The sequence below is a fragment of the Phaenicophaeus curvirostris genome, chromosome 1, assembly GCF_032191515.1.
Source record: "Phaenicophaeus curvirostris isolate KB17595 chromosome 1, BPBGC_Pcur_1.0, whole genome shotgun sequence".
NCBI lineage: Eukaryota > Metazoa > Chordata > Aves > Cuculiformes > Cuculidae > Phaenicophaeus > Phaenicophaeus curvirostris.
Window position 1 is genome coordinate 198,248,877 of NC_091392.1, and position 23,982 is coordinate 198,272,858.

The 23,982-nt window shown below is 41.9% G+C and overlaps 1 protein-coding gene across 3 annotated transcripts; it reads left to right on the forward strand.

Moving 5' to 3' along the window:
* Positions 1 to 336: 336 nt before the first annotated feature.
* Positions 337 to 22,438, forward strand: CEP57 (centrosomal protein 57). Of its 3 annotated transcripts, none has more exons than XM_069883406.1 (11): positions 337 to 390; positions 6,578 to 6,734; positions 9,405 to 9,584; positions 9,903 to 10,024; positions 10,901 to 11,017; positions 16,050 to 16,127; positions 17,222 to 17,326; positions 17,532 to 17,612; positions 17,966 to 18,210; positions 18,882 to 19,026; positions 20,192 to 22,437. In XM_069883406.1, the coding sequence occupies exons 1-11, from the start codon at positions 361 to 363 to the stop codon at positions 20,426 to 20,428; spliced, it is 1,497 nt and encodes a 498-aa protein (XP_069739507.1). In that variant the 5' UTR covers positions 337 to 360; the 3' UTR covers positions 20,429 to 22,437. The 3 variants fall into 3 exon arrangements, with proteins under 3 accessions (XP_069739507.1, XP_069739506.1, XP_069739505.1); XM_069883405.1 differs by lacking the exon at positions 337 to 390 and adding an exon at positions 3,729 to 3,821 and having other exon boundaries at positions 17,222 to 17,331; positions 17,549 to 17,612; positions 20,192 to 22,438; XM_069883404.1 differs by lacking the exon at positions 337 to 390 and adding an exon at positions 3,729 to 3,821 and having other exon boundaries at positions 20,192 to 22,438.
* Positions 22,439 to 23,982: the final 1,544 nt, after the last annotated feature.

Below are 23,982 nucleotides of genomic sequence, written 5' to 3' on the forward strand. Positions count from 1 at the left end.
GAAACGCGCCGCCCAATCGCCGCGGAGGCCCCGGCACCGCCCAATCAGCGCAAAGCGCTGATTGGGCGGTGCCGGGGCCTCCGCGGCGATTGGGCGGCGCCCGACGGGTTCCGCTCTGCGATTGGCTGAAGCGTCTCCGGGGCGGGGCTTAACACCTCCGCGCTCTCCCATTGGCTCACAGGCGCCCACCCGGCGTTTCTATTGGGTAGCTCAGGCGTCACTCAAACGCGGCTTGACATCCGGGGCGGGGCTTGTCCCGCGTTCCTCCCTCCCATTGGTCCGCTCGGACGTCAGTCAAGCCAGGCGGAAGGCGCCGCCGCTTTAAAGGGGCAGGCGGCAGCGCGGGTTCTGCCGGCCAAGATGGCGGCGGCGGGAGCTTCGGAGCGCACGGTGAGAACCGCCTCTGTGGGGGTTTGAGTGGGGCCTTGAGCCTTTGCTCAGCTTTGCCGCCGCGGTGAGGCGAAATGGTGGCACAGGGGGCACTGGAAATTCTCTTGGCCTCCAAATTATACCTTTGCGTGGGTGAACCTTTTGTGTGTGTGCATGCAGCGAAGGTGATCCAAAAATTTTTCACAGGAAGGGTCATTGGGCACTGGAACAGGCTGCCCAGGGTGGTGGCTGCTTCACCTTCCCTGGAGGTGTTTAAGGCACGGGTGGACGAGGTGCTAAGGGGCATGGCTTAGTGTTTGATAGGAATGGTTAGACTCGGTGATCTTGTAGGTCTCCTCCAACCTGGTGATTCTCTGATTCTATAAACGCCTTCCCTCTGTGAGGACACGCTGAGAGAGCTGGGGTTGCTAAGCCTGGAAGGAGAAGGCTCTAGGGAGACCTTATTGTGGCCTTTCGGTAGTTAAAGGGGGCTTAAAGATGGGGGTGATACAAGAAATAGTTGGTGTTACAGAAGTAGAATGGTTTTTATTTAAGCTAAAGTAGAGGTAAGTGTCCAAGTAATTGTAATTTTTGCAAGTTAGGTATAATGTCTGATATTAGAGAAAGAAAGCATGCTAGTATGTGTTTTTCCAGACACTGCTTATTCTTTGGAGATGGTACCATTTTATGTGGAGTATGATCAGCAGAACAGATGAACAGATGTCTCCTGTAATCGCCTCTCTTTGCAGTCTCTCCCTCTCTCAAATCCAAGGTCAGACAAAGAGCTGGAGCCAGGTCCAAATTAGCGAGAGATTTGACTGCTGTGAAGTTCATATTAACATCAAAATTAGTCCTTGGTAAATAATGGAGTATGCGCAAGACTTCTAGGAAAATGCATACACATGCATGTAAGTGGGAAATATATTCTGTAACCAGCTCTTGCCTTGGGCCACGTCTTTGATGGAGGTCACATGTTGTCCAGGCCTGATAAACGGTGCTTGCTTTCTGAAACTTCCAAACGTGGTATTGGGGGGGGAAACTTTTTAGCAGGGGCTGAGTCTTGGAGAGTTTATTTGCTGATGTTTTTGATATCAGGGTAAAACTTCTTAGATAGGCCTATTTTTATAGGACAAGAGGTGATGATTTTAAAGTGGAAGAGGAGAAGTTTAGACTAGATTTTAGGAAGAAGCTTTTCTTGCTGAGGTTGGTGAAACACTGGCACAGTTTGCCCAGAGAGGTGGTAGTTGCCCGATCCCTGGAAACGTTCAAGGTTAGATTGGATGGGGCTGTGAGCAACCTGATGGAGTTGAAGATGTCCCTGCTCACTGCAGAGGTGTTCAACTTCGCGCTGTGTAAAGGTCCCTGCCAACCCAAGCCTTTCTATGATATTTAATAAAAGCAGCAGAAAAGGAGAAAGGGGCTCCCCTGTTTAAAGCAGCCCACTTGTTGTAGCTCTGCTGGAGTCCCAAGAGCATATTTATAAGCAAATAGTTATAAAACGTTGTAATTAGACTTACTTTCAGATATCATTTGAGGTCTTGGCTCTGTAAATGCCTGTTGTAAAGCTGGAAGGGCTCTGTTAAACACTTGACTGTGCAGTGGTGGGTCGGTTACCATATCACAGCAAACAGCTACATCCCACACAATGGGATGGATAGATTTTCCTACCTGTGAGATGGTAACGTTGGTTTCAACCTCAGATTAACCTGAGGGTAACCCACGTGAGCATAACCAGTGTGGGTGGTTGTAAGCAAGGGATCAGGATTTCCTCACTCTTGTTGCTCTTAAGGTGCTGAGTGTAGTCAAAGAACAGGACCCATGTCTCTGCTGTCACAGGTGACGTGAAGGCGTAGAGTCTTGGCTGGTGTCAGCACAGCAGGGTGGTTGTAGGCTGCCTGCCTCTGCCAGGACTTTGCCTGGAAGAAAAATTTCTAGTTGGGTTTCTCCTTTGACATTTTGGCTTCATGTTTGGTGCTCTCTGAAGTCAAGCCTTGTTTTGATTGGGTTTTTGTAACTAGCTGTTTTACACATTCTTTTGGGGAACAGAGATGGTGGAAAGGATGCAGCAGGGAAGTGTGCAAGTTATGCCACTTTAAGGTTTCATGGTTTGGGGTCTCAGTAGCTGCTTAGTGAGCACTCAACTCTGTGTTCTCTTGTGTCTTCTGTGCGTTGTGGTCCCATATTTACACCTGCACCAGCAAGAGGGCTGACACAGTGGTTTGAGGACTCCTTTATCCTACCTGACTGATTTTTTTTTTTCCTAGCATGCATAGAGTTAATTAGCTGAGTGTAGGTGGTTTGTTTAATTAAGTTAGTAAAACAAAAACTTTTGGGAAAAAAGTTGTCCACTGAAGGCTTTTTGAATGTGTTGGAAAAAAAGGGAAAAAGCAGACTTTACACACTATGAATTTTTAAAATAGTTGCTTTTAATATTTCTGGCATGCTACAGCAGAAGCTGAACAAAAACTACACTCTTGTGCCAACCTTTTTTTTGTTCCCCTGTTGGATGTGTTGACTTGACTAAGTTAAATTTTTAACATCTGCTTTTAACCAGAGGTGATACTTAAATTTGGGGTGTTCCTGACTCCTCAGGGAGGGACAGACAGCACTTAGGGTGGCTTTGGGTGATAAGGGCTGCTTTTTCTTCCCTGTTCTCCCAGCAGTGCAGTACAGAGGGGTGGGGACAAGCTGCTAATTGAGATTCTCCCTCCAAAATGGGTGTTTCGAAAGTTTCTGTAACTGGGCACTTATTTTATGCTCAGTGAACTCAATACCTGGTTCTTTTTTCTCAGTCCCTGCGTAGTTTTCCTGTTTCTACTTTTTTTTTAACTGAGTGAGGACTGTTGTATGTCACTCTGAGCATTACTAGGCATTAATTATTTTTTTATGTTATGAGCACCTGTATAAGATCATGCAGGAGAATCCACTCTAATTTAGTCCCTTTTCCCAGGGCTCATACCAAAGGTGCTGAATTGGTGCCTTTATGCTGCAGTTATTGACCTAGAGACTTTCTGCACTTTTCGGCCTCTTTGAGTCTGCAGTGGGTTTATAAATCATCGTTTTTACTGTCCATCGATCTAGCCAAATTCTGTATGATAATGAGAAGAACATAGATCTTTTTTTTTTCCTTATTGAAACATTGAGTAAACTACCAGTACTTATAGTCTTCTGGGTAATTTTTCTTGTGCTGTAGTAACAATGTGCATCCTTTTTATGGACTATGCGCTTCGTTTCAAAAATGTCCCTCTGCCCCAAGCTGCTGATTCTTACTTAAGAACTTTCGACATGAGGTTTCATGTTTCTTTTTCCCCCATTGTGTTTAGTCTTCAGGAGGTCACTGTATGCCACTGGTGTGTGTGTTCAGCCATGGTTCGTCTGTATTTCCAATGTTCCCCTTTGCCTGCTTGAGGAGGCAGGTGATATGTCGTGGTAGCAGCAAGGAATTTTGGCAGGTAATGTCCTCAGACCTGTGAAGGTTAAATGTGCTCAACTCACTACTGTTCAGTAACGCTGGTGCTCTTGGCTCCTTGTGGGACAGTTAAGCTTCTTCCTTTAAGATTGAGGCTTTATTGTGGCTTAAGGAAGGAAAGTCTACAGACACTACCCAGAAAGAGAGATTTAGTTAGCAAGTGTGGTCTATCTGAGATTCAGAATGAATGTATAGAGATCCCTAATTTTCATATCCATTTTTTTTGTATTTTCAGTTTTTACTAATGTGATGCTCCCTGTGAGAATTTCCAAGAGCAGAAACTGACTCAAATGTTTTTTCAGTTACTTGAAAACAAAAAAAAAAGCTAAGAATTGATGTAATATTTGAGACTGGTGATGTGAAATTCCTGGATGTTATTTCATAAGCTTTTTCAGTTTTTCACTCAGGTATATTTAGAAGTCATTGTTTGTGAACCAGAATACATTTAAGAAAGACTGGTTTGTAAAAGGAAAATATAAATGATAGTAAGTGATTATTTAGACTGAATCGAAGAACGATGGCCTGTATTTCAGCACAATCTTTCAGTGTTTATTTCAAGCAGATATCTGTACTGACTGTTTTACTATTCAAATCAGTGCCTGTACCATCCATCCAGGTGGAATTTGGAAGACATGCAATTGAAAGCCCCTATTTGTTTTGCTTTCTGTAACTTGGTGTTCAGGTGTTTGAGTATGGAGCTCTTCCTTTCTCTTAGTCTGCTGTTGGCTAGAAAGATGTTACTTACACCAGTAAAACCATACAAAAATACTCTGTTTGACGTGTTTATGTAGTTATCTTTAATTCGCAGGCAAAATTTTACAGCTGAAATTTCTGGGAAAATTGTGATGCTGGGTAGCTCTACTTTGATTTCAGACTTTTCTTTTGACAGTTTTGTGGGATACCTTTCGTTTGAATCAATAGTGGATGAAAATAGTAGATTGAATCAATAGTCATTTGGGTTGCTGAAGTTTATGTTGCTGTTGTTACTCTATTGCCTGATGCTTGAAGTACAATGTTTTGCTCAGTTCTTTTTTACTTTATTATTTAGACTTATTCATTATTCTGTCCTCAGCAGTTCAATGCTGTAATGCTGAGGGGTTTTTTGCAGGAATGAAGTTTAACTTCTCAATGTTGGCACCTAGCAGGCTTTTGTTTGACCTTCTATAAAGTTAGAATGGCTGCTAAGGATACACAGTATCTGTGTGCATGCATACAAAAATCCACTCAATATAGTTTTGTTAATATAGTATTAATAAGGGATTAGTGTTGTACTTGGCTTTCTGTGGCAGCAAAAGTTCTCGTGGAAATGCAGTTATTCCAGGGAAAATGCTAACGTTATGTAGGAAAATATTATAATCACAATTGCAAAGCATTCATAAAACTGCTTAGAAACACTTATACATTCAGCATACTTGGAGTCCTAATTTTCTTGTCCATGATGAATCACTGTTTTTAAAAGGAAATTAGCTGCTAGTTTCAATAACATTTTCTCAATTTTGTTTCCTGTATTTTTCCCCATAATATGCTTTGGGCTGTCTAATTTGCTTTGTGTTTTAGGTCACACTGTGTCCTTACTAATTGGTATTTGCAAAAGCTTCAAAAAGCGCTGCCAAGATGCACTGTTGCTCAGTTGTCAAATTGGTGAAGTAAATGCTCTCTGGAAAGCTGTAGGAGCACTGCATCTGCCTGCAACCCACTTCTTTCTTGGGTTACTTTTAAATTCTGTTATTGAAATGTCTAGTGGTGGGTACGGTTGAGAGGAATGACTATTACATCAAAAACAAGCATGCATGTTTTATTTAATTAATATACACTGATCAGGAAGCTTAGGTCAGGTAGCCAGTTTTTTAGTCAGAACCATAAACATGCAAGTGTTGTAGCCCTTGGGCTTAGAAGGACTTGTTAGAAAGCATGTGTTCAATGGTGTCCTGAATGCACAGTGTGTTCACAGCTGGGTGATCCCCTCTGCTCACTGCAACATCCATACTGCAGCCAGTGTTTGGAGAGTTGATGTAGGCTGCTAGAAAACCCACGATCTCTGTGGCTGTGTATGGAATTAGTCTCAAGTTTATCTAACAGCACGTTGTATTGGAGACAGAGGTACCTTCCTGGCCACGATCTGCTGCTGCTTTTCTTATGCTGATACCACTAAGCAGGTGTACTGTAAAGTTATCGGGGTGTGTCTGCTGTTAAGGTTCAGTCTGTTCATGGAAGGTTAGGGAAGATGAATTGAAGCCAGTGGAAAAGTGGTATTGGGACTCTATGCAGCTGTGTGGGTGAGATGAGAAGAGAGCATGTCCTTTATCTGCAGTCAGTGAGCTGTTATGTTAGATGAGTGGCTGTAGAGCTGTGGTCCTAGGTGTGCTTTATCAGGTTTGGCCACTGTAGTCCAGTATCTCATGTGCAGTAAGCAGAGTCAGTAGTTAAGGTGGCAGCTATTTTCCAGCTGACTGGTTTGTTACCTTCTCATGATAAGCAAAAGACAATAGAAGTAAGTAGAAAATGATAGCAGATATCAAACTAGTATGGAAAAGACATTTTCTTTCTGATGCTGTTTTTGGTGGAGGGAAGCTGGATGTTAAAATGACAGCCTAAGTCTGTAAGGAAGGGAATACAACTTTTGAGGTATTGGTCTCCTGCAGCAAAATTTGTCCACACCGTCTAATGTGACTCTACTTTGGTTTTGTTGTTGTGATAGAGAAACAAGTGTGCTGAATAACAACTTTGTTTTGTTTTCAGGATGGTCTGCACAAAACTCTTAACTCTACATCAGCCACAGATGGACTGTCTGCAACTTCATTTATAGAATATCCAAAGCACAAGCCCTTTATTAATTCAGATTTGCTGCGCTCCCCATGGAAACCAGTAATTCCATATCCTGAAAACAACAGCAGAGGTAATAGTTCAGCAGAGTTGTTTTCTTAGCTGTTTCCAAATCGTGTGGTAAAATACTGTATGTCCACATCTACAGAGGCTGCAGTGTTTTTATTCTTCTATCACCTCCCATTGATGTGCGGGTCCCTTGTTTTGTAGGTTGTTTGCGCTTTGCTTTCTGAAGGATACCTGGTGAGAAAGGTCATCGTACAGCTGAAGGCAGGTGCTTCTCTTAACTAGCAGAGAGCTGTAAAGTTGGCTGAATACATTGTGAAATGATCCTGACATGGTTTTTTTGCCCCTTCTCCAGTCTTCATCTAACTCAGATTTTTCTCTTCTAAGTTCATAGCTGAGTTTGGAATAAGGAGGCTTAAGTCCCCCAGATAGTTTGGAGCGAAGGAGGAGATTTGGCCCTGTTGGAAGGGGAAGGCTTGTCATGGATGAAGGATGTGACAAGAATATTTAGTCTTTCAATGAAGACTTAGAGCATACAGAGAGTATTGCACAACATAGGGCCAAACAGATTGCAGCACCAAAAGGGAGGAGATTTTACTCCTGTTTATTCTTCATTGTTTCTCAGCTATTCCTTCTTCCTCTTTTTCCCACTCTGGTCCTTGTGTTAATCTTCCAATAAACAGATTTGTCTTACCTGACCTGACATGAACAAAAATGTTCTTAATTTTGTTGTTACTGAATTGGCTTGTTGTGCAAATGAGATGTACTCCAATGCTGTCCTGAGGTAAAGTACAGAGGCAGGAAGGGGAGCTGGAAGGCTGGAACAGGACTCATCCTTTGATGCAGGCTGTTTGGCTCACAGTCATTGCAAAAATATTTCCTCTAAGACTAGAGTTGCTTGGAGGCTTAAGGGTATGAAAAACTTATGTTTTCCTAGTAGGGAGAAAAGTGAGAAAGACTTAGGATGAATCCTGATATTACCCAAACTATGTAAGAATATCAGCATGATAGGCTCAGATTCTGTTTGATAGGAATGGTTGGACTCAGTGATCCAGTGGGTCTTTTCCAACCTAATGGTTCTGTGATTCTGTTAAATATGAATTCATACTGAAAATTAAACCCAATGGATGATCCAATATCTTACCCTTTTTGCATAGGTTTTAAAAGTGCAAGAATGTTCTTGAGTAATTCCAATATACTTATTCTGGTATATAACTTCAGATGGGAGAGTAGGCTTGCTTGTTCTTGGGAGTCCTTGATGCTTCTCCCACCACCTAATTAAAATAGAAAAAAATCATGCTGAAAAGTCCTGAAACTGAGTATTGTAAATTCTGGTTATTTTGGTTTGAATTTCTGTGTATGCGTGTATCTTATCAGCGTAAACATTTGATTTTAATACTTTAATAGGGATTACTAAATGATACTTGTCACTGTGTTGGGTTTCACTTTTATATAAATGCTTCTTGAATTGCTTCATTATATTTAGTGGAGATTTCAGTTTAGGTCTAAGGATAACAGTAGCAGCGGTTTACGGTTTCAGCTATGCCTATGTCCACCAAATCCTGCTAACAGTAACCTAAGTAAAGAGAGAAGGTTACAGTTAGTGGCTCTGATCCTACAAATGGGGCCAAGCTGTCTATAACTTCTCCCTGTGACTGCTGTCACCCACTTTACAATTACCTTAAAGCAGGCAGGTTTTTGATGTGATACTGTAATGTGCTTTTCTGCATTTGAGTATTTGTTGAGTTTTACTCTGGAAAATTCCCTTGGACAATTTTTTTTTTTTTTTGTAATGTGGTGCTTAAACAAATATGCAGTCCTAATTTTTCTGTGTTCATGCATTCAGTAATAAAGGGGGTGCATTCTTTCCCTAGAGCGGGTTTAAGCATAAAGGACTGGGTTAACATGACATTGCAGATTAGTCTGCTATATGATCTGTTTGTACAGGTGTTTGTGTTTTACTTTAACAAGACTGTACAGGGGAAAGGGCTTATTTTGGTGCCAGTTGCAGAATTAAGCAATACAGCTAAGATACATAATACATCAGATTACCAGCAGATGGTCTAATTTCAAGGTGGAGTGAGTTCTATTACAGCTGCTTTTATCTTTTGTGGTGATGGCTGTATAAAGGTTTTGTTGAGTGATTGTTAGAGCAAGGAATGGAACAGAACAAGGGAAAGTTGTTCAGCACAAAGGAGATGTGTCTTGGGGAGTTGGGGAACACAAGTGCAAAAAGAGACGAATCAAAACTGAGCTGCCACTTATGGAAATTATAGCCCTTCTGATAGATAACCTTTATTCTGCTCTGTGACCATTCATAGGAACCATGTGTTTGTATGTGCTGTGTGAGCGTGAACTTGTAGAGGAATAACATAAGAGGATTGCCACTGTTCTCACTATCTAGTTGTGACCTTTCATTTCCTTTTGATAAAGAGTCAGAAGATGCACTGCTTGCACTTAAACTACAGAATATTTATGTGCCCATGTTCTGGGAAACAGATGTCTTTCCCAAATGGTTCAGATGGTGTGCACCAAGGCCATCCATTTGTTTGAACCTTATTTTAGAATCACTTATGGTTTAAATGGAAGCAGGTCTTAGTTCCTGGAAGGTCTGTTAGAGACTGGTAAGCAATACTCTGACTTTCTTACATAACAAGCTTTTATAATAACATTTCAAGTGCAGTGTTATTTTGAATTGGTGATTTAACAGTATCTAATAATACTTGTTCAATTCCAGCAATACTTTCTGCTCTGAGGAATCTCCAGGAAAAAATTCATCGACTGGAGTTGGAACGGCTTCAGGCGGAAGAGAATGTAAAACACCTCAGCAGGGAAACAGCAGACTATAAAAAAGTACTAAGCGAGCAAATGCAGCACAAAGAGCATGACAATACTGAAGCATCAAAGAAAAACCAAGGTTATTTGTAAACTTTACGTAGATACTATAGAATGCTGATATGGATAAAACTTGATTTTTATCAATGTGTAAAACTTCTAATTTACTTTGTTCAGCATCTTTTGCTTTGCAGCAACACATGGAGTTACACAGAAATAGTCTTAAAAGCATCCTGTGTTTTAGGGATTTGCATGCATGCATAAGTTCATTAGGCTTGTCTGTGGGTTTCCTTAGATGGTCCTTTTCTTGTTTGTTTTGGAGCTATCCCAAGACTAGGCCCCCTCGACCCCTGAAACAAGCAGTACATGATGTTACTTTTCTGCCTTCTGTTGTCTTCAGAACTGGCTTCTCTGCTGGCAGCTGCCGAGTCTCGGTGCAACCTTTTAGAGAAACAGCTGGACTACATGAGAAGAATGATCCAGCACGCAGAAAATGAGAAGTCTCATCTCTTGGAGAAACAGGTGTGCTCAAGTATCTTGGGGTTAAACTATAAAAATGATGAACTCTACGACTTTTCAGTTACTGTTATTTCGATATCTTCAAGTGTGATTGTCTGTTTCAGCTGGCCTTTATATACTTGTTTGGGTCATTTCCCTACTTAAATTTCCCAGTCTTATCAGGACCCTGCAATTTTCTGTCTTTGTGCACTTATTTCTAAGGCAGTATCAGGCTCTGGTATCAGTAAGAACTGTTTGCATCTGCATGACTGGCTTACAATAGTAGCTCATCGTTATCCCTAAGTGTTGTATCCAAGTGCCACTGGGGGGTTAAAAAAAAAACCAAACACACCCTCCCTTTTGTGTTTACGCTCTTCAGATCTTTGGGGATTTTCTTACTTTTTTGCTTCTGCTAAACTGGGCTGAAATACTGATTCTGAAGAAATAATAGTAAATTTCTGTTTCCCACCATCAGTGACTGAGATTTGTCCTTTATCTAAAACAAGCTTAAATTTTATTTTATAGGAGTGTGGATCACCTAGAGTTCTCTGTTCATTGATCTCTGGCTTGTCCTATTTCAATCTATTAAATATTTTGTGGGACAAAAAAAAGGCAATCTCTAATGAGTTGGGGTTTTTTTACCATGTTGGTTTTGGAGGGAGGAGAGACTGCAGAAGTTTTTTGTCTGAATCTGGTTGAGTGCGAGGTGGTTCCCACCATTGTTGGACCAGTGGCGCAGTTGTTCCCTGGTGGTAGCACCATCTGAAACTGCACAGAGGAAGTAGTAGTTCCTTTGGACTGTGTTTTGGGCCTCCTTCATGCTGCAGACAGAAGGCTTACTAGAGATGGTCTTGTTTTATTCTGCTTATAATTGTTTTGCTTTTCACTTTTCCCTTCTAGGGTTCGTTGGAGAAAGATCGGCTTCTTGATCCATCACATGTCCAGTCTAAATTGGAAAAGCTGGATGTGCTGGAAAAAGAGTACAGCAGACTTACTACAATGCAGTCCTTAGCAGAGGTCTGTCATTTCTACTGGATACTGTATCAGATTAATTTGTTTATTGTAACAGTACTTTAGAGCTATATATCAATAACAGAGCTGAGCAAAACTTTGCTGTAGAGAAAGACAGCAACTAAACATGTTTTTAAAGCTGAAATGTTGTAAAAACTTGCAGTTCTTGCTGAAAGCCTACATGGCTTGTAGGCTTTTGGTTACTGTACTTTGTTTAGCCTTAACGGTACCTGTTGTTGTTCCTCTTCTGTGGTTAGTTGGTGCATAGGCATCTAGGATTGAGGGTGCTCTAAGCTCCCAACTTCTGAGTTACATTGTGTGCTACTGAATTCTAGCATTTATATTCTGTTATGAACTAGATATTACTTTTGTGGGTTTGATGTTTGTTTTTTTTCTTTTAGCTACTTGCTCCCCTCCTTAAGAAACACAAGTTATAAGGTTTTTCTTGTGTGCAGAATTCCAAGGCCTCACATCGCAAGGCCTCTCGTGCTGGCTTGCTGTCAGTGGGCTCAAACCAATCTGCCTCTTCAGGATTCCTTTTGATTTGGTAGCTTTTAGAAGTTCAGTCTAACTGTGTTTGGTCATGTTATTTGTGTACCATCTGTGGTGGTGTCTTCTGAAATCCAGTCCACATCCTACTTCTTTCTGTTGCTGTAGAGAAACCACCAGACTCCCAAGCCTCGGAACTCCAGGGGGCTTAGTGAGGGAGAGGCTTCCACCTGCAAATTTCCTCCATGCATAAGGAGCAGCTAGGACTGTGATATGGAGGAAAGCTCTGGACTCCTATCAAAATTGTAGGCTTGCCACCCTGCATGCGAGCCCTTGCCAGTGCTTAAGCAGATGATATTTTTCCAGGAATACACAAGTTTGATGCTAAATCCATAGCTAGTTGGTCTGCTTCAGGATGGTTAGATGCTGCAGCTGTTCTTGGGAGTCCCTAACCCATGGCAGCTGTAACAAGCTGTTTAAGATCTCCACATCCCATTTTTGGTAAGCTGCATCTGTGGTGTTAAAATGCCTGCATTGTTGATGTGGGCCAAATGCTTTCAAAGGGAGATGATGGTCTCCTGAGCCTTGTTTACTGAAAGTAGCAGGAGGTTCCTCTATGACTAGAGTTGAAATAAAACTCCTGTAGCTGAATGAGTTTTCTCCAGGGCTTTTACCACATTTTTGGGTGGTAGCAGCTGGAGTTCGGTGAGGCTGGGTTGTTTGTCTTTTTGTCTGACTAATGATCATAATTTCAGCATTGCAATTCTCCCCTCACTCCTTGATCAAACTAGTTTTAATTCTTTATCTTTAGGAATTACTAGCTGTCATAATTAAACCTATTGTAGTGGAAGTGGGTGTTAGAATTGTAGGATAGAATCATAGTGCTTTGGGTTGGAAGGGACCTTTACAGGTCACCTAATCCCACTGCCTTGCAGGAGCAGGGACATCTTTAACCCAATCAGGTTAGTCAGAGCCCCATCCACCCTGCCCTTGAATGAATGTTTCCAGAGATGAGGCCTCCACTGCCTCCCAGGGCAGCCTGTTCCAGTGTTTCACCACCCTCATTGTAAAAAGTTCCTTCCTTATAACCTGTCTAAATCTACTCTCCCTTAGTTTAAAACCATTATTCCTTGTCCTGTCACAACAGACCCTGCTAAAAAGTCTCCATTTTTCTTGAAGGCCCTTGTTCAGTACTGGAGGGCTGCTATGTCCCCTCAGAGCCTCCTCTTTTCCAGGCTGAGCAACACCAAATCTCTCAGCCTGTCCTCATGGGAGGTGCTCTAGCTCTCTGATCATCTTCACGGCCTCCTCTGGGCCTGCTCCAACAGCTCCATGTCCTTCATGTGCTGTTAAATTCACACAATAAATTCACACAATTTTTGATCAATTTGAGGAACTGAGAAAAATCTGGATTTAGCTGTGACTAAAGGTCATCTTCCTAGTGATCATTTTGCTGTCATGACTTGTTTTCTGATCAACAGGTCTATCTGCCTCTGTGCTGTGCTTCTATGTGAGTATCCACTTGTAAAGTGCTGCCTTAGGATCCTGAGTGACTGCACACTTTGCTCAAAACAATTGCGTATGTTGCCTCTTTGATCTCTGATTTAGTTATGTCAAGATCACAGGAACATTTGCAAGTTTAATTTGAAGCGAAAATAGATAAGAGACTATTTCTGTACATGATGTGCTGAAATGAGTGGAGAGTGGTGAGAAAACTATTCATTAGCAGGCAATGATGATTTAACTGCCTCTGATTCCAGACACTCTGCCAGGGCACAAGTTGTCTGTGGGGTCTTGCTCAGAGCATTTAATGTCTGCAGAGCTGCTACCTGACACTACCAGTATTGACTTTGAGCAATTTGCCAGTGTTAATATTGCCTGTGAAAAGGGAATGCTGATTCTTACCTGAAGGACTCCTAACTGAACTACCTGCCTCAAAAGCATTTTCTGGTGTATTTTGATTGCAACTGGTGTAGTTTCTGGATCAGTGACAATGAGTCTGAAGATGTTTATGTCTGAGGATGGAGTGAGGGGATGGGTATTATTCCCTCAGAGCGTGGTTTGGGCTCTGGTGTTGCATGTGAACAGATAGCTGGAATTTGAATGCACATATAGATGACATGTTTTAAAGAACCGTAGTTGGTAGTAATTGATCTTTTCTTCATGATGATAATGAGACATAATAAATCCCTGTGGATCTGTGAATAACAGAATTAATGAATCCTTGGTTTTGGTTGTGGCTGTAAGCTACCTGCACCTCTAGTTTTTCCTCAATCCTCTAATTGCCAGATGGTAAGAAGCAACATATGCCCTGTTTCATCTGGGTGATGCTGGCTGCTCAGCTGTCAAGCATGTACTAATTTACAAGGTAGTAAAGCACAGAAACAAAAGCTGTCTTCACACTGGAGACACTTCCTCTCTGGTGGAACTAGTTTGGATGTTTATCCCACTGGCAAGTTTTTAGGAATTTTAGATGTTCTGTATTTTCGAGGTCTCATAACTTTGTCTTATTCTGTTAAAGTTGTTTGAGGGAAGGGATGCCATCCAGAGGGACCTGATTAAGCTTGAGAACTGGGTCCATGTGGACCTTATGAGGTTTAACAAGGCCAAGCAAAGGTCCTGCAACTGGGTTGGGGCAACCCCCTGGGCTGCATCAAAGCAGCATGGCCAGCAGGCTGAAGGAGGCGATTTTGTCCCTTCACTCCCCTCTGAGTCCCTGCTCCAGCTCTGGAGCCCTCAGCACAGGAAGGACCTGAACTTGTTGAAGGGGGGCCCAGAGGAAGGCAACAAAAATGATCGGTGGGGTGAAACACCTCTCCTATGGACAAAGGCTGAGAGAATTGGTGTGGTTCAGCCTGGAGAGGAAAAGGTTCTGTGGAGAAGCGGCTTTCTAGCACTTAAAAGGCTTATAAGAAAGACAGAAACAGACTCTTTAGCAGCATCTGTTGCAACAGGTCAAGGGGTAGTGGTTTTAAACTAAAAGTAGATGCAGACTAGATATAAGGAAGAACTCTTGCAGTGAGAGTGTTGAGACACTGGTGTAGGTTGCCCAGAGATGGGGCAGTTGCCCCATCCCTGAAAACATTCAAGGTCACGTTGGATGGGGCTCCGAGCAACCTGATTGAGTTGAAGATGTCCCTGCTCACTGCAGGGTGGTTGAACTAGATGACCTTTAGAGTTCCCTTCCAACCTAAACTATTCTGTTATTCTATGAGTGAGGTGTTTGCATGAAACTTAATTTCTGCTAGAAAACAGGCAAAACCAGACATTGAAATATTTTATTTCTATTTTTTCACTAACATTTTTTGCAGCAGCTCCTGCTGACTGAGCAGGGTGTTTTAGGTAGCCCAGTGCTTACTTGCAGCATGCTTTCTGTGCCATGCTACCTTATGTGATGAACAATGTGGCTGGGGAGCACATGTACCCTGTTATCTGGCCATGTGGTCTCTCCCACTTAGTGAGCGACCAGTAATCCAGTAGTTTTTTCTACAAGCAAGAAAAATTATTTTGGGAGTAAAAGTTGGAGAGAATTTTTAACCAGGTCTATCACTGATAACGCAGTAAGACACACTTTTGCTGTGCATCTTGAGGTGCGCACTGCAGCTGAGATGGAATATTCATTCATTTCAGTATAAAAGCATTGACCCAGCTTCATATCAGTCTTCAGTTCCAATGTTTGATTTGAAATTTTTATAATAAGAAGTCCATCATATTTAACAGGTTAAATAAGGATCTTTGTGAGACTGACCACATGGAAATCATGAATCATTCCATATGCTATAAATGGCAGATGATCTTTTTAAGCTACCTGGAATATATCTCATTTGAAAGGTGGTGGTAGGTGGTGTGGGAAGTCTAATAGGTTCTTTTATCCAATAGGAAAAGCTGATTCCTCCATATAATGCCTTTGTTCTCAGTGTTCATCCAGTATTTTTCCTTTTAACACTTCTATATAACAGCTGGTTACATTAATCTTGTGGTTAATGCTTAAGTAAAGCAGAATTGAAATACTTACTCTAAACAAACAGAAGGGTACAAATATAGCTGTTATTTTGCATGGCACGCTTGTCTGCTTTGAGTTAGAGTAGTGGCTCTGTGAATAATCAGCCTTTAGGGGAAAGGGAAGTTGTGTCCTGGAGCCCTGGATTGGTTTTTTCACTCTCCTGTAAAGGATTGGAAAGTTATTTGGTAACTTTCACATTGGGAGTTTAAGTGTATCCTGTTTAAACAAGGTTTTTATCTTGTTGGAGGGTTTACAAAGAAATGTGTCTTTCTCCTTAACCCTCTTTGAAAAGGGCTTTCAAAATATTTCTTATATCTTTTTAACCATAAAAAGATGAAATCGCTTGTTTTGCTTAAAGACATTTCAGGGGCATCATATAAACTTTCCCCCCTTTTCTTTATTAGATGTTCAAGAAGTCCTTTCTTCTGAAACTGTTACAGATATTAGCAAAAATACTTCTAGAGCTCTTAGTGTCGGAGGCTTCGGGGGGGGAAAAAAAGTATTGTTTCATTAGTAATGCTATTATTTTTATTCAACTTTGACCAGAAAAAAATGAAAGAGCTGGAAGAGAAGCTTCAGGAGGAAGAACATGCGAGGAAGCTGGTTCAGGAAAAAGCAGCTGAGGTAACCAACAGGAAATTTCTTTTGTATGGTATGCAGTGTAATTAACTCTTCCTTTCCATCAGTTTTACAACTAAACTTGCTGAAAGTGCCCCCTGTATACAGAGTGATGAAAACGTTGGTTTAGTCTTTCTCTTATTTTATTCTTTCTCCTGTCTGAGATGCCAGATGTTCTGAAGTTCTCCGAGCTTTTTGGAAACCTTTTTTATAACAGCACTGGAGCTGGATTTGTTGAGTAAAAAAAGCTAGTTAGAAAAGAGGAGTAGAAATTCACACTCTTGCATCCTAAGCTGAGTATATATGAGAATTTCTGCTTTAAATAAATAAAGGTCAACAACTTCCTTGTTTAATTCTAACTAGAAATAGTGTAGAGAAGGCAAAAAAGAGACTGTATGCTACTTACTATAATCTCATAAGGTCTTCTACTGACCTTGAAGTGTTGTTCTTCATTGTATGCTGAAGAAGTCTGTAGGTCACTTGATAGGCTGTAGCATTAACTTTTGCCATGACTTTGGAGGGGGAAGGATATCTGAAATCGATCATGAATAGTTCTGTGAATGGTTCTCGTTGAGATTGGTTTGGAGATGATTTCTAAAGCCACGCCATAGCTTCCTCTTGGAAGGAACAGCAAAGTGTATAGAGCTCACTGACTGTGAGAATCTAAACCTTAACTCTTCCAGTAGGCTGTCTGGGTTGTGGTTTTTTTTGGTTGTTACTGTTGGATTCAATTGAACAGAAGGAATAGCTGTTTGCTAGCTGTATGCCACAGGATCAGTTGAGCAGGGTTGGTGGCTTGACTTCCCTAACATTTCATCCACTGTAAAGCACAGCTGATATTTTGGCACTTGCCTGCATTGTAGTAATGCACTAAAACTAATTCTCTAGCCTACTAGGATTAGCGATGAGTAGTGCTTCCAGAGGAAGTGTTCTTATTTAATGTTTAAATTGACGTTGGACTGAAGAAGCATCCTAAAGCTTGGCATCCCTTGCTTTCACAGAGCCTATGTTTTAGAAATCATGGTTTTGCAATTCTTGGCTTACTCTCTGTTAATCTATGGGTATAATTCCACTAACACCCCTTATTCTCTCGATTAAAGCTTCAGACAGGCCTGGAAACCAACAGACTACTGATTCAAGCAGCGTCGCCATTGCTTTCTCAAAAAGCAAGAAAACCCAGGAAGAAAACTAAACAGCCAGAGAAGGTAATGTGGGAGGGTGGGGAGGGTGAGTACTGAGGGGTTAAATAAGGGCATGTGCATGCAATCAGGAAGGTTAGTTGCCACTTCTATTTTATTGCAAAATAGTTGCCTCTTTTATTTTATTGCAAAATTTTTTATTTTATTGCAAAGGGAAGATAGGTTTGCTGTAGTGTAATTTTTGATAAATGTCTCTCTTCTTTCCCTCCAGAAGCGCTCTCGTACAAGCCATCTCACTACGCAGCCCCATTACAGACTGTGTCTGAGTGATGTGCCCTTTGTAGCTGGGAAGGTGAGCAGCTTAATTCCAAGGCTTAATGCTCCATTACTGCATCTCCTGAAGTGGCTTTTGCTTAGTGCACTCCTGACACCCAGTGGTCAGATCGCTTAATTTTCTTTGGCTCTTTTCTTCCTGTTTGTCTTCAAAAGGCTAGTTGGGTATTGATAACTTGCAGAAGTCGCGCTTCCAAAAATGGGTCTTCTCTATGCTGCTAGTCATGTTCTTCTTGTTAGTACATGTTCGTTCAAACAAAAAGTACATTCTTGGCAGTGAGTCAAAAATGTTACTGTTTTTAAATGTTCCCCATTATTCTTGACTAGGTTGTTGACAGTGCTATTTAAAAGAAGTCTCTCTTACTTTTCCAGTCCACCAGTCCCAGTCATTCAGTTGGTGCCAACGTGCAACATGTGCTACACCTGATGAAACAACACACAAAAGCTTTGTGTAACAGTCGTGTGGTAAATGATACTCCACTAGCAAAGCCTGCTGGTACTGGTCATCCTGCAAGCAAAAGCAAAAAGTCATCTCTGCCAAAGGAATCCTCTTCATCCCAGGAAGAGCTCTCAGAAGTGCTGCTGACTTTACAAGATGAATTTGGGCAGATGAGTTTGTGAGTTTGGCACATTCTCCATTGCAGATTATGAATGCAGATGCTTTTATATTTTTGGGTCTTGCTTTGAAGTTGGAAGGTTTTTCCTGAGAAGGAATTTAGTTTTGGGAGATTTTGGGCATGTAATCTGCCTATTCAACTGTCTGTGGAGGCTGTAATTTATTTTTGCAGTTAAAAATAAATTTCTATAAGCAATCTGGACAGCACACTTGATACTGTTGCATATAAAGATCAAATTTGTGAAGTTTTGGGGAGAACTGTGGTTAACAGCCCCTGATGCAACGGACAAATACTCTACCTGTCACTTGGCTTATCCTGGTTAACAGACCACAAATTGTAATCCTACTGCACAACTGTAGTGGAAGCAGATACACAAAACAGTAACTGAATGCGTGATGAGATGCCATCAAGGGGTCATTTGATTGTTTTGAATATGTGAGGCTACTTGTATTATTGAGAGTTGATGTTGTAGCACTCTGCCACTAGGATGTGCTACTGTAATACTGCTGCTGACCAGCAAACCTCCTCTTACTGGTTTGTTGTGGCATGTTGAACATCTCTGGCTGCTGAGGCTATGGTTTCCTAGAAGTGTTATTTCTGAACTGGGTATACAAGCATTAGAAGCCAAGGGAGTCTGATGCAAGCTATGTTCTGTCTGAATTCCATGCTAGTGATCACCAGCAGCTGTCAAAGCTTGTGCAGGAAGCCCCAACTGTTGCAGTGAGGCAAGATCTGGAGAGGGAGCTTGAGGCACTGGTGGAAAAGATGGAAGCAAAAGCAGACCAGATCAGCAAAGTCCGGAAGCATCGGTTGCAGGTGAGTTACTTTTGACTGTGTTCATGTTTCTGTGCAATTGCTGTCCTGTGGGGTCTCTTGTGTTATATCCTAATGTAGCAGAAACTGAATAAAGCATAAATAACTACTGTAGAGCAGTAACATCTGCCTTTGGCTGTGATGTCCCAAAGTCAGTCTGTGTGATTCCATTTTTCCATCCCAGTATTTCTGCAGGAGAATCCTTTCTATCTTACTGTGTCACCCTTGTCCCCACTCTTCATCCTGTCCTTTCACGTTTGTTCTTGTGTTGCCTTTTACATTCTCATCCCCAAAACAGGGAAAAGATCACCCACTGTGCAATAGCAAATTCCACAGATGCTGAATTCTGTAAACACAGCATAAGCTGGCTGGGCAGTTTGCAAGATGAGAAGCAGCAGATGGGGTGAAAGGTGTAGGTGTGAGTCTCAATCCTGGGCCCCAGCAGTCTGTCTGAGAGACATTTCTGGTCCTGATGCAGGAGACAACCTGCGTTTTGATCAGTCATGCTCACTCCTGCCATTAGTCAAACAAAAGTAACTGCTTTGTGTGACATCCCTAGCGACAACCAGCTGCATGTGGAGTGGAGAAAGCCCTTGTGAAATGCTGTTCTTCACACTGAGCTTAAAGTAACCATAACTGCGTTACTGGGATTCCCAGGGACTTTGAGCTGAATCTTTTAACAGTTCTCTGCTTGGAGTGAATGACCTTTTCTGTTTATTTTTTCATTTTATAACACCTGAAATATCAGTTTCAGTTGAAAACAGCTCTTTGCCTCAGCAGTGACTTGCTGTTCTTTTTAAAGCTCCAGTTCTGACAGTGACTGGCTATTTTGTGTGTAGAAAAAATTGATTTCTGGTTTGTTTTTAAGCACTGGATAGTAAGTGACGAAATCATCTTTTTGTCATTTGTAACTTCTCCATCATGATCATAATTGAAGATGTTCCCCCTTAATCAGTGTTTTAAATAGATAAACTACCAGTGCAGGCTGTGAGCTGAAAACAGCAATGCTGTGTAAGGCGAGCGATCTTTATTCAGGGTGACTTGGGAACATCTATTTTCTTACCTGGGTGAGATGAGTGGTGGGGTATTTCAGCTGTCTGGAAGAGTTGCTCCCTGTAAATGGAAACATGGTTACTGTTTAATGTTTTTCTTTGGATTTCTCTTTCAGCTAGAGAGACTTAAGAGAGAATGCAAGTCCAGAAAGACTTCTGCTAAACAAATAAAAGACAGCAGGTTCCCTGTTAGTGAAGTTAAAGTAACAACTACAGTAACAACAAAAGGAAAGAATGTTGGTCCCATCAAAGTGAGACCTGGAGAGAAAAGTCGGAAAAATCTTCAGTTGCTGAGAGACATGCAGACCATACAAACTTCCCTACAGAAAGATGATGTCAGCTGGGACTACTGACTGTGTGGCAGGAGGTGTTCTTGTACCATCCGGGTCAAACTTTCTCGCATCTTGAATATAAAACTACTGCCTTCCTTGCTATGTGAAAGAGATGACTGTATGCTAAGTGCACTTTTGAATTGTGGGCCCTTTGTTCTCCATTCCTGGGTATAATTGTATATATTATGGTCTAGCTTAAACACATTCCATTTTTAAGGTACCAAGCCACTGAATCTAACCACAGGTCTCTGACACTTCCTTTTGCATTATGGTTTCAGAAGTCTCGCCATTTTCTTTCAGCACACTGAGCACTGCACATCTATGTGGGTTGGTGTGTGTGAAATGCCAGTGTGATTTCATGTGGTCGCTGAACTGTGCATTGGGAGGCTTCTTGAGATGGATCCAGTTTGAAAACGATGCCATGCCCCTAAGTCTTCAGGGCTTTTGTCACTTCTGTTGTGTGCAGCTGCAGTTACTCAAACTCTGATAGTGTCTAAGGGAGAACAGGTAAACCCTTTTAAAGGTGTTGGTTCTATCTAGCTCTCTTCAAAAATTTTCCTGGTTCTTGTTCTGCCACATTGCATTATTCAGCATTAGTGGCCATGGATGTTTGAGCACTCAAACCAGGTGCAAAATAACTTTTCTAAATTAATTTGCTTAATGACTGATTGAAGAACTATATTTTTCTACAGCAATCCCACTTTATGAAAAAGCTATAGGATAGGGGATAATATCCTGTCTCCTAGCTCACAGCCTTGAGTGGTAAAGAAGTGAGATAAACCACAAGTGTTTTACACTGCAAGTGCCTCGTGCCATTCAGTCCTGGCATCTTGCTTTTAACTTTAAATATGTGCTTTGAGCAGTCTACTTTGGTAGCAGTGCGGTTCATTTTGCACTCCAACTTGCACAGCTGAGTAAATGTTATTTATTATGCTAATAATGTAAAGAATTTCCTATTAATGGAATGTATAGAAGACCCAGCTTACCCATTTATGGAATTGAAAAATAATAAAGCTAGCTTGCCTGTTGAATGGGTAGTGGGAAAGCCGCGCTTGCTCCTAATTAACTTGGTGTTTGCAGTGCTGTGCCCCCCTCAGTGTGCTTTTTGTGATGTGGCATCTCCCTGGTCAAGGCGATGAATAGGAGCTGCTAGCAGACTTGAGGTGAGGTGACGGTCAGAGCTGTCCGCGCTTGCCTGGGGCTCAATAGGCAGGGAACTCTGTAGGGTCAACATAGGCATGAGGGGCTTGAGTTTTAATTAGCTGCAAGGGATCCACCCTGCTTGCATCTGAGGCACAGGAGGCTTTAGCTGTGAGGGAGAAGTCAGAAGATGTTAACCAGGCTTGGAGCCATCACCCTTAACTTCATTTATGTTGGAGATGTGGGCTCCAGGTGGCTGGAGTAACCCCTTGGAAAGCAGTTCATCCTAGAGGTTCTGAGAATTTGGTAGTGGAAACTATGCTCAGGAATTCTGCTTAGGAAGGACCTCTGGGGATCAGCTTGCTCAAAGATGGGTTAACTTCAGCACTACCTCAGGCTGTCCTCGTGCAGCTCTTTGCTGGCGGAGGGTGTGGGAGTATTTCAGGTTTCATATGTGCTCATACAGTGAATGAGGTGTCTAAGTTGGAGTTAAGGCTACTGGATTTGAGCGCACAAGGTGCAGACATGGAGTTTATCCCAAATAATCCCAGTGAATTTGGGCTTAACAGGAGTTATAGAAAAACATGAATCCTTTTACGCAGCAGCTGCTGTGCTAATGCACTGAAAAATACAGAAATTGATTTTTTTTATTATTTTTAATTGTAAAAGTATTTTTGTAACATTGAGCAGCTCAGCATTGTATCTGTATCAATACTGGTCTGTATAGCATAAGAGAAACTTGTCTAAAGATTGGTTTTGTTTTCCTGTCATTCTAAATTTCAGAGTTTGAACATTAGCATCTTGCATTAGTACCTCCAGAGCGATGAGAGGTTTGGATTTGACATAATGAAGTTCCAGTGCCCTTCTATCAATGTTTGCATGTCCTACATCTTTGGAGAGAAAACAGCTGAAAATAAGAGCACAGGAACTTTACCCATTTAATCAGTTTTTATTAGTGTTAAGGAAACCAAACAGCCTTCAAGAAACAAAATATACACACAGAGTCAATTTGTTAATAGACAATAATGCCAGGAACCCTCCTACATAGTGATTGTACATAAGGGCAGATCTGCCCTTTAACCTTAAAGCAAATCCAAATCCTTCAGAAGGTTTTTTTGGTGGTTTCTTTGCACTATTCAATGATGGAGTCTTGGGCTGCTCTGTAACAAATGCAGTGAGGCTGCACAGCCTGGTCTGTGTTCTGTCAGAAGGTGGCTGTGGATTTCTCTGTAGAGGCAGGGCAGGCAGGAATGGAAGCTGCAGAGGGAAAGTAGTGTTCCTGCCTCAGAAGGAATGTGGGTTTTGAAAGGCAATTTCTACTTGTAAATTGGTCCGCTATTGTACCCTCTCAGAAAACACCTGCCTGTTGTGGTTGAGAGGCTGAGTGAAGCAGTGTGCCCATGTGTGTCACAGAGGTGGCCAGAGCATGGGGTCCCAGACCAAGCAGGGTCCCCCTTTGTTAACACAGAGATGGGAAGCAGCCTGGAGTAAAGCTCCTTGCACCCACACAACCTCCTTTGCTGCAAGCCCTATTTTCTACAAGCCCATACTCTGAGCAATGGGGCAGTTGTAGATTGACCACCTGTGGCTTTTGTCTCTACTTCTACACTAAAATTTTGTATTGAAATTGAATTTGGACTCCAGTTGAGCCAGGGGCCACAAATTCTTGGAAGTATGCTATGACAATGAGGACCTACATACACGGTTTAAACTGGCTAAGCTGTTCAGTCTACCAGAATCACCTGAAGTAGCAGTTGCGATGCAGACAAAAAGGCTTCTTTGGTCAATACACAGTCACTTCCATTAGTTAACAGAAAACTGAAATACCGTAAGTGCACCACTATGATCCTGCACAGAAGCATTAAAATCACTTATTACACTTACCCAAGCAAAATGAAATGACTGATCCCAGCAGTTCACATGTGCCCCTTGGTAGTCCACTGCCTTACCCCTGGTGAGTATGAGGCACTGGAGGGCAGAGGAGCTGCAGAAAGCCCAGGGGTGCTGTGCTCTGCCTCCCCTCTCAGAAATAAAGGTGCTTAAGTTGCGTCCTGGCACACCCAATGTAAACCATAAGCGAGACTCTCAAGTTGAAGAGGTGGAAGTAAATTCTGTCTCACAAAGTTAAGTTGAGTCATGTAGGTTGCTTCTCTATCACCATGTTTGATTGGTAGAAGCTGCCCTTTGTTTAAATAAGGCATTGTTTACATGGCTTCCTGTGTCCTAGATCAAAGTGAAGGGAAAAGGGAGAACAGTGATATGTTTCAGATTCTGTCCCTGCTTGTCTCTGAAGTTGGAAAATGCTGTTAACGCTGCTATGCAGATATTTGCCAGCAGTGTGCCCAGGTGGCAGCTTGGCTTGTATCAGAAACAACGTGGCCAGCAGGCAGGGAGGTTATTCTCCCTCTGTACTCGGCACTGGTGAGACCGCTCTT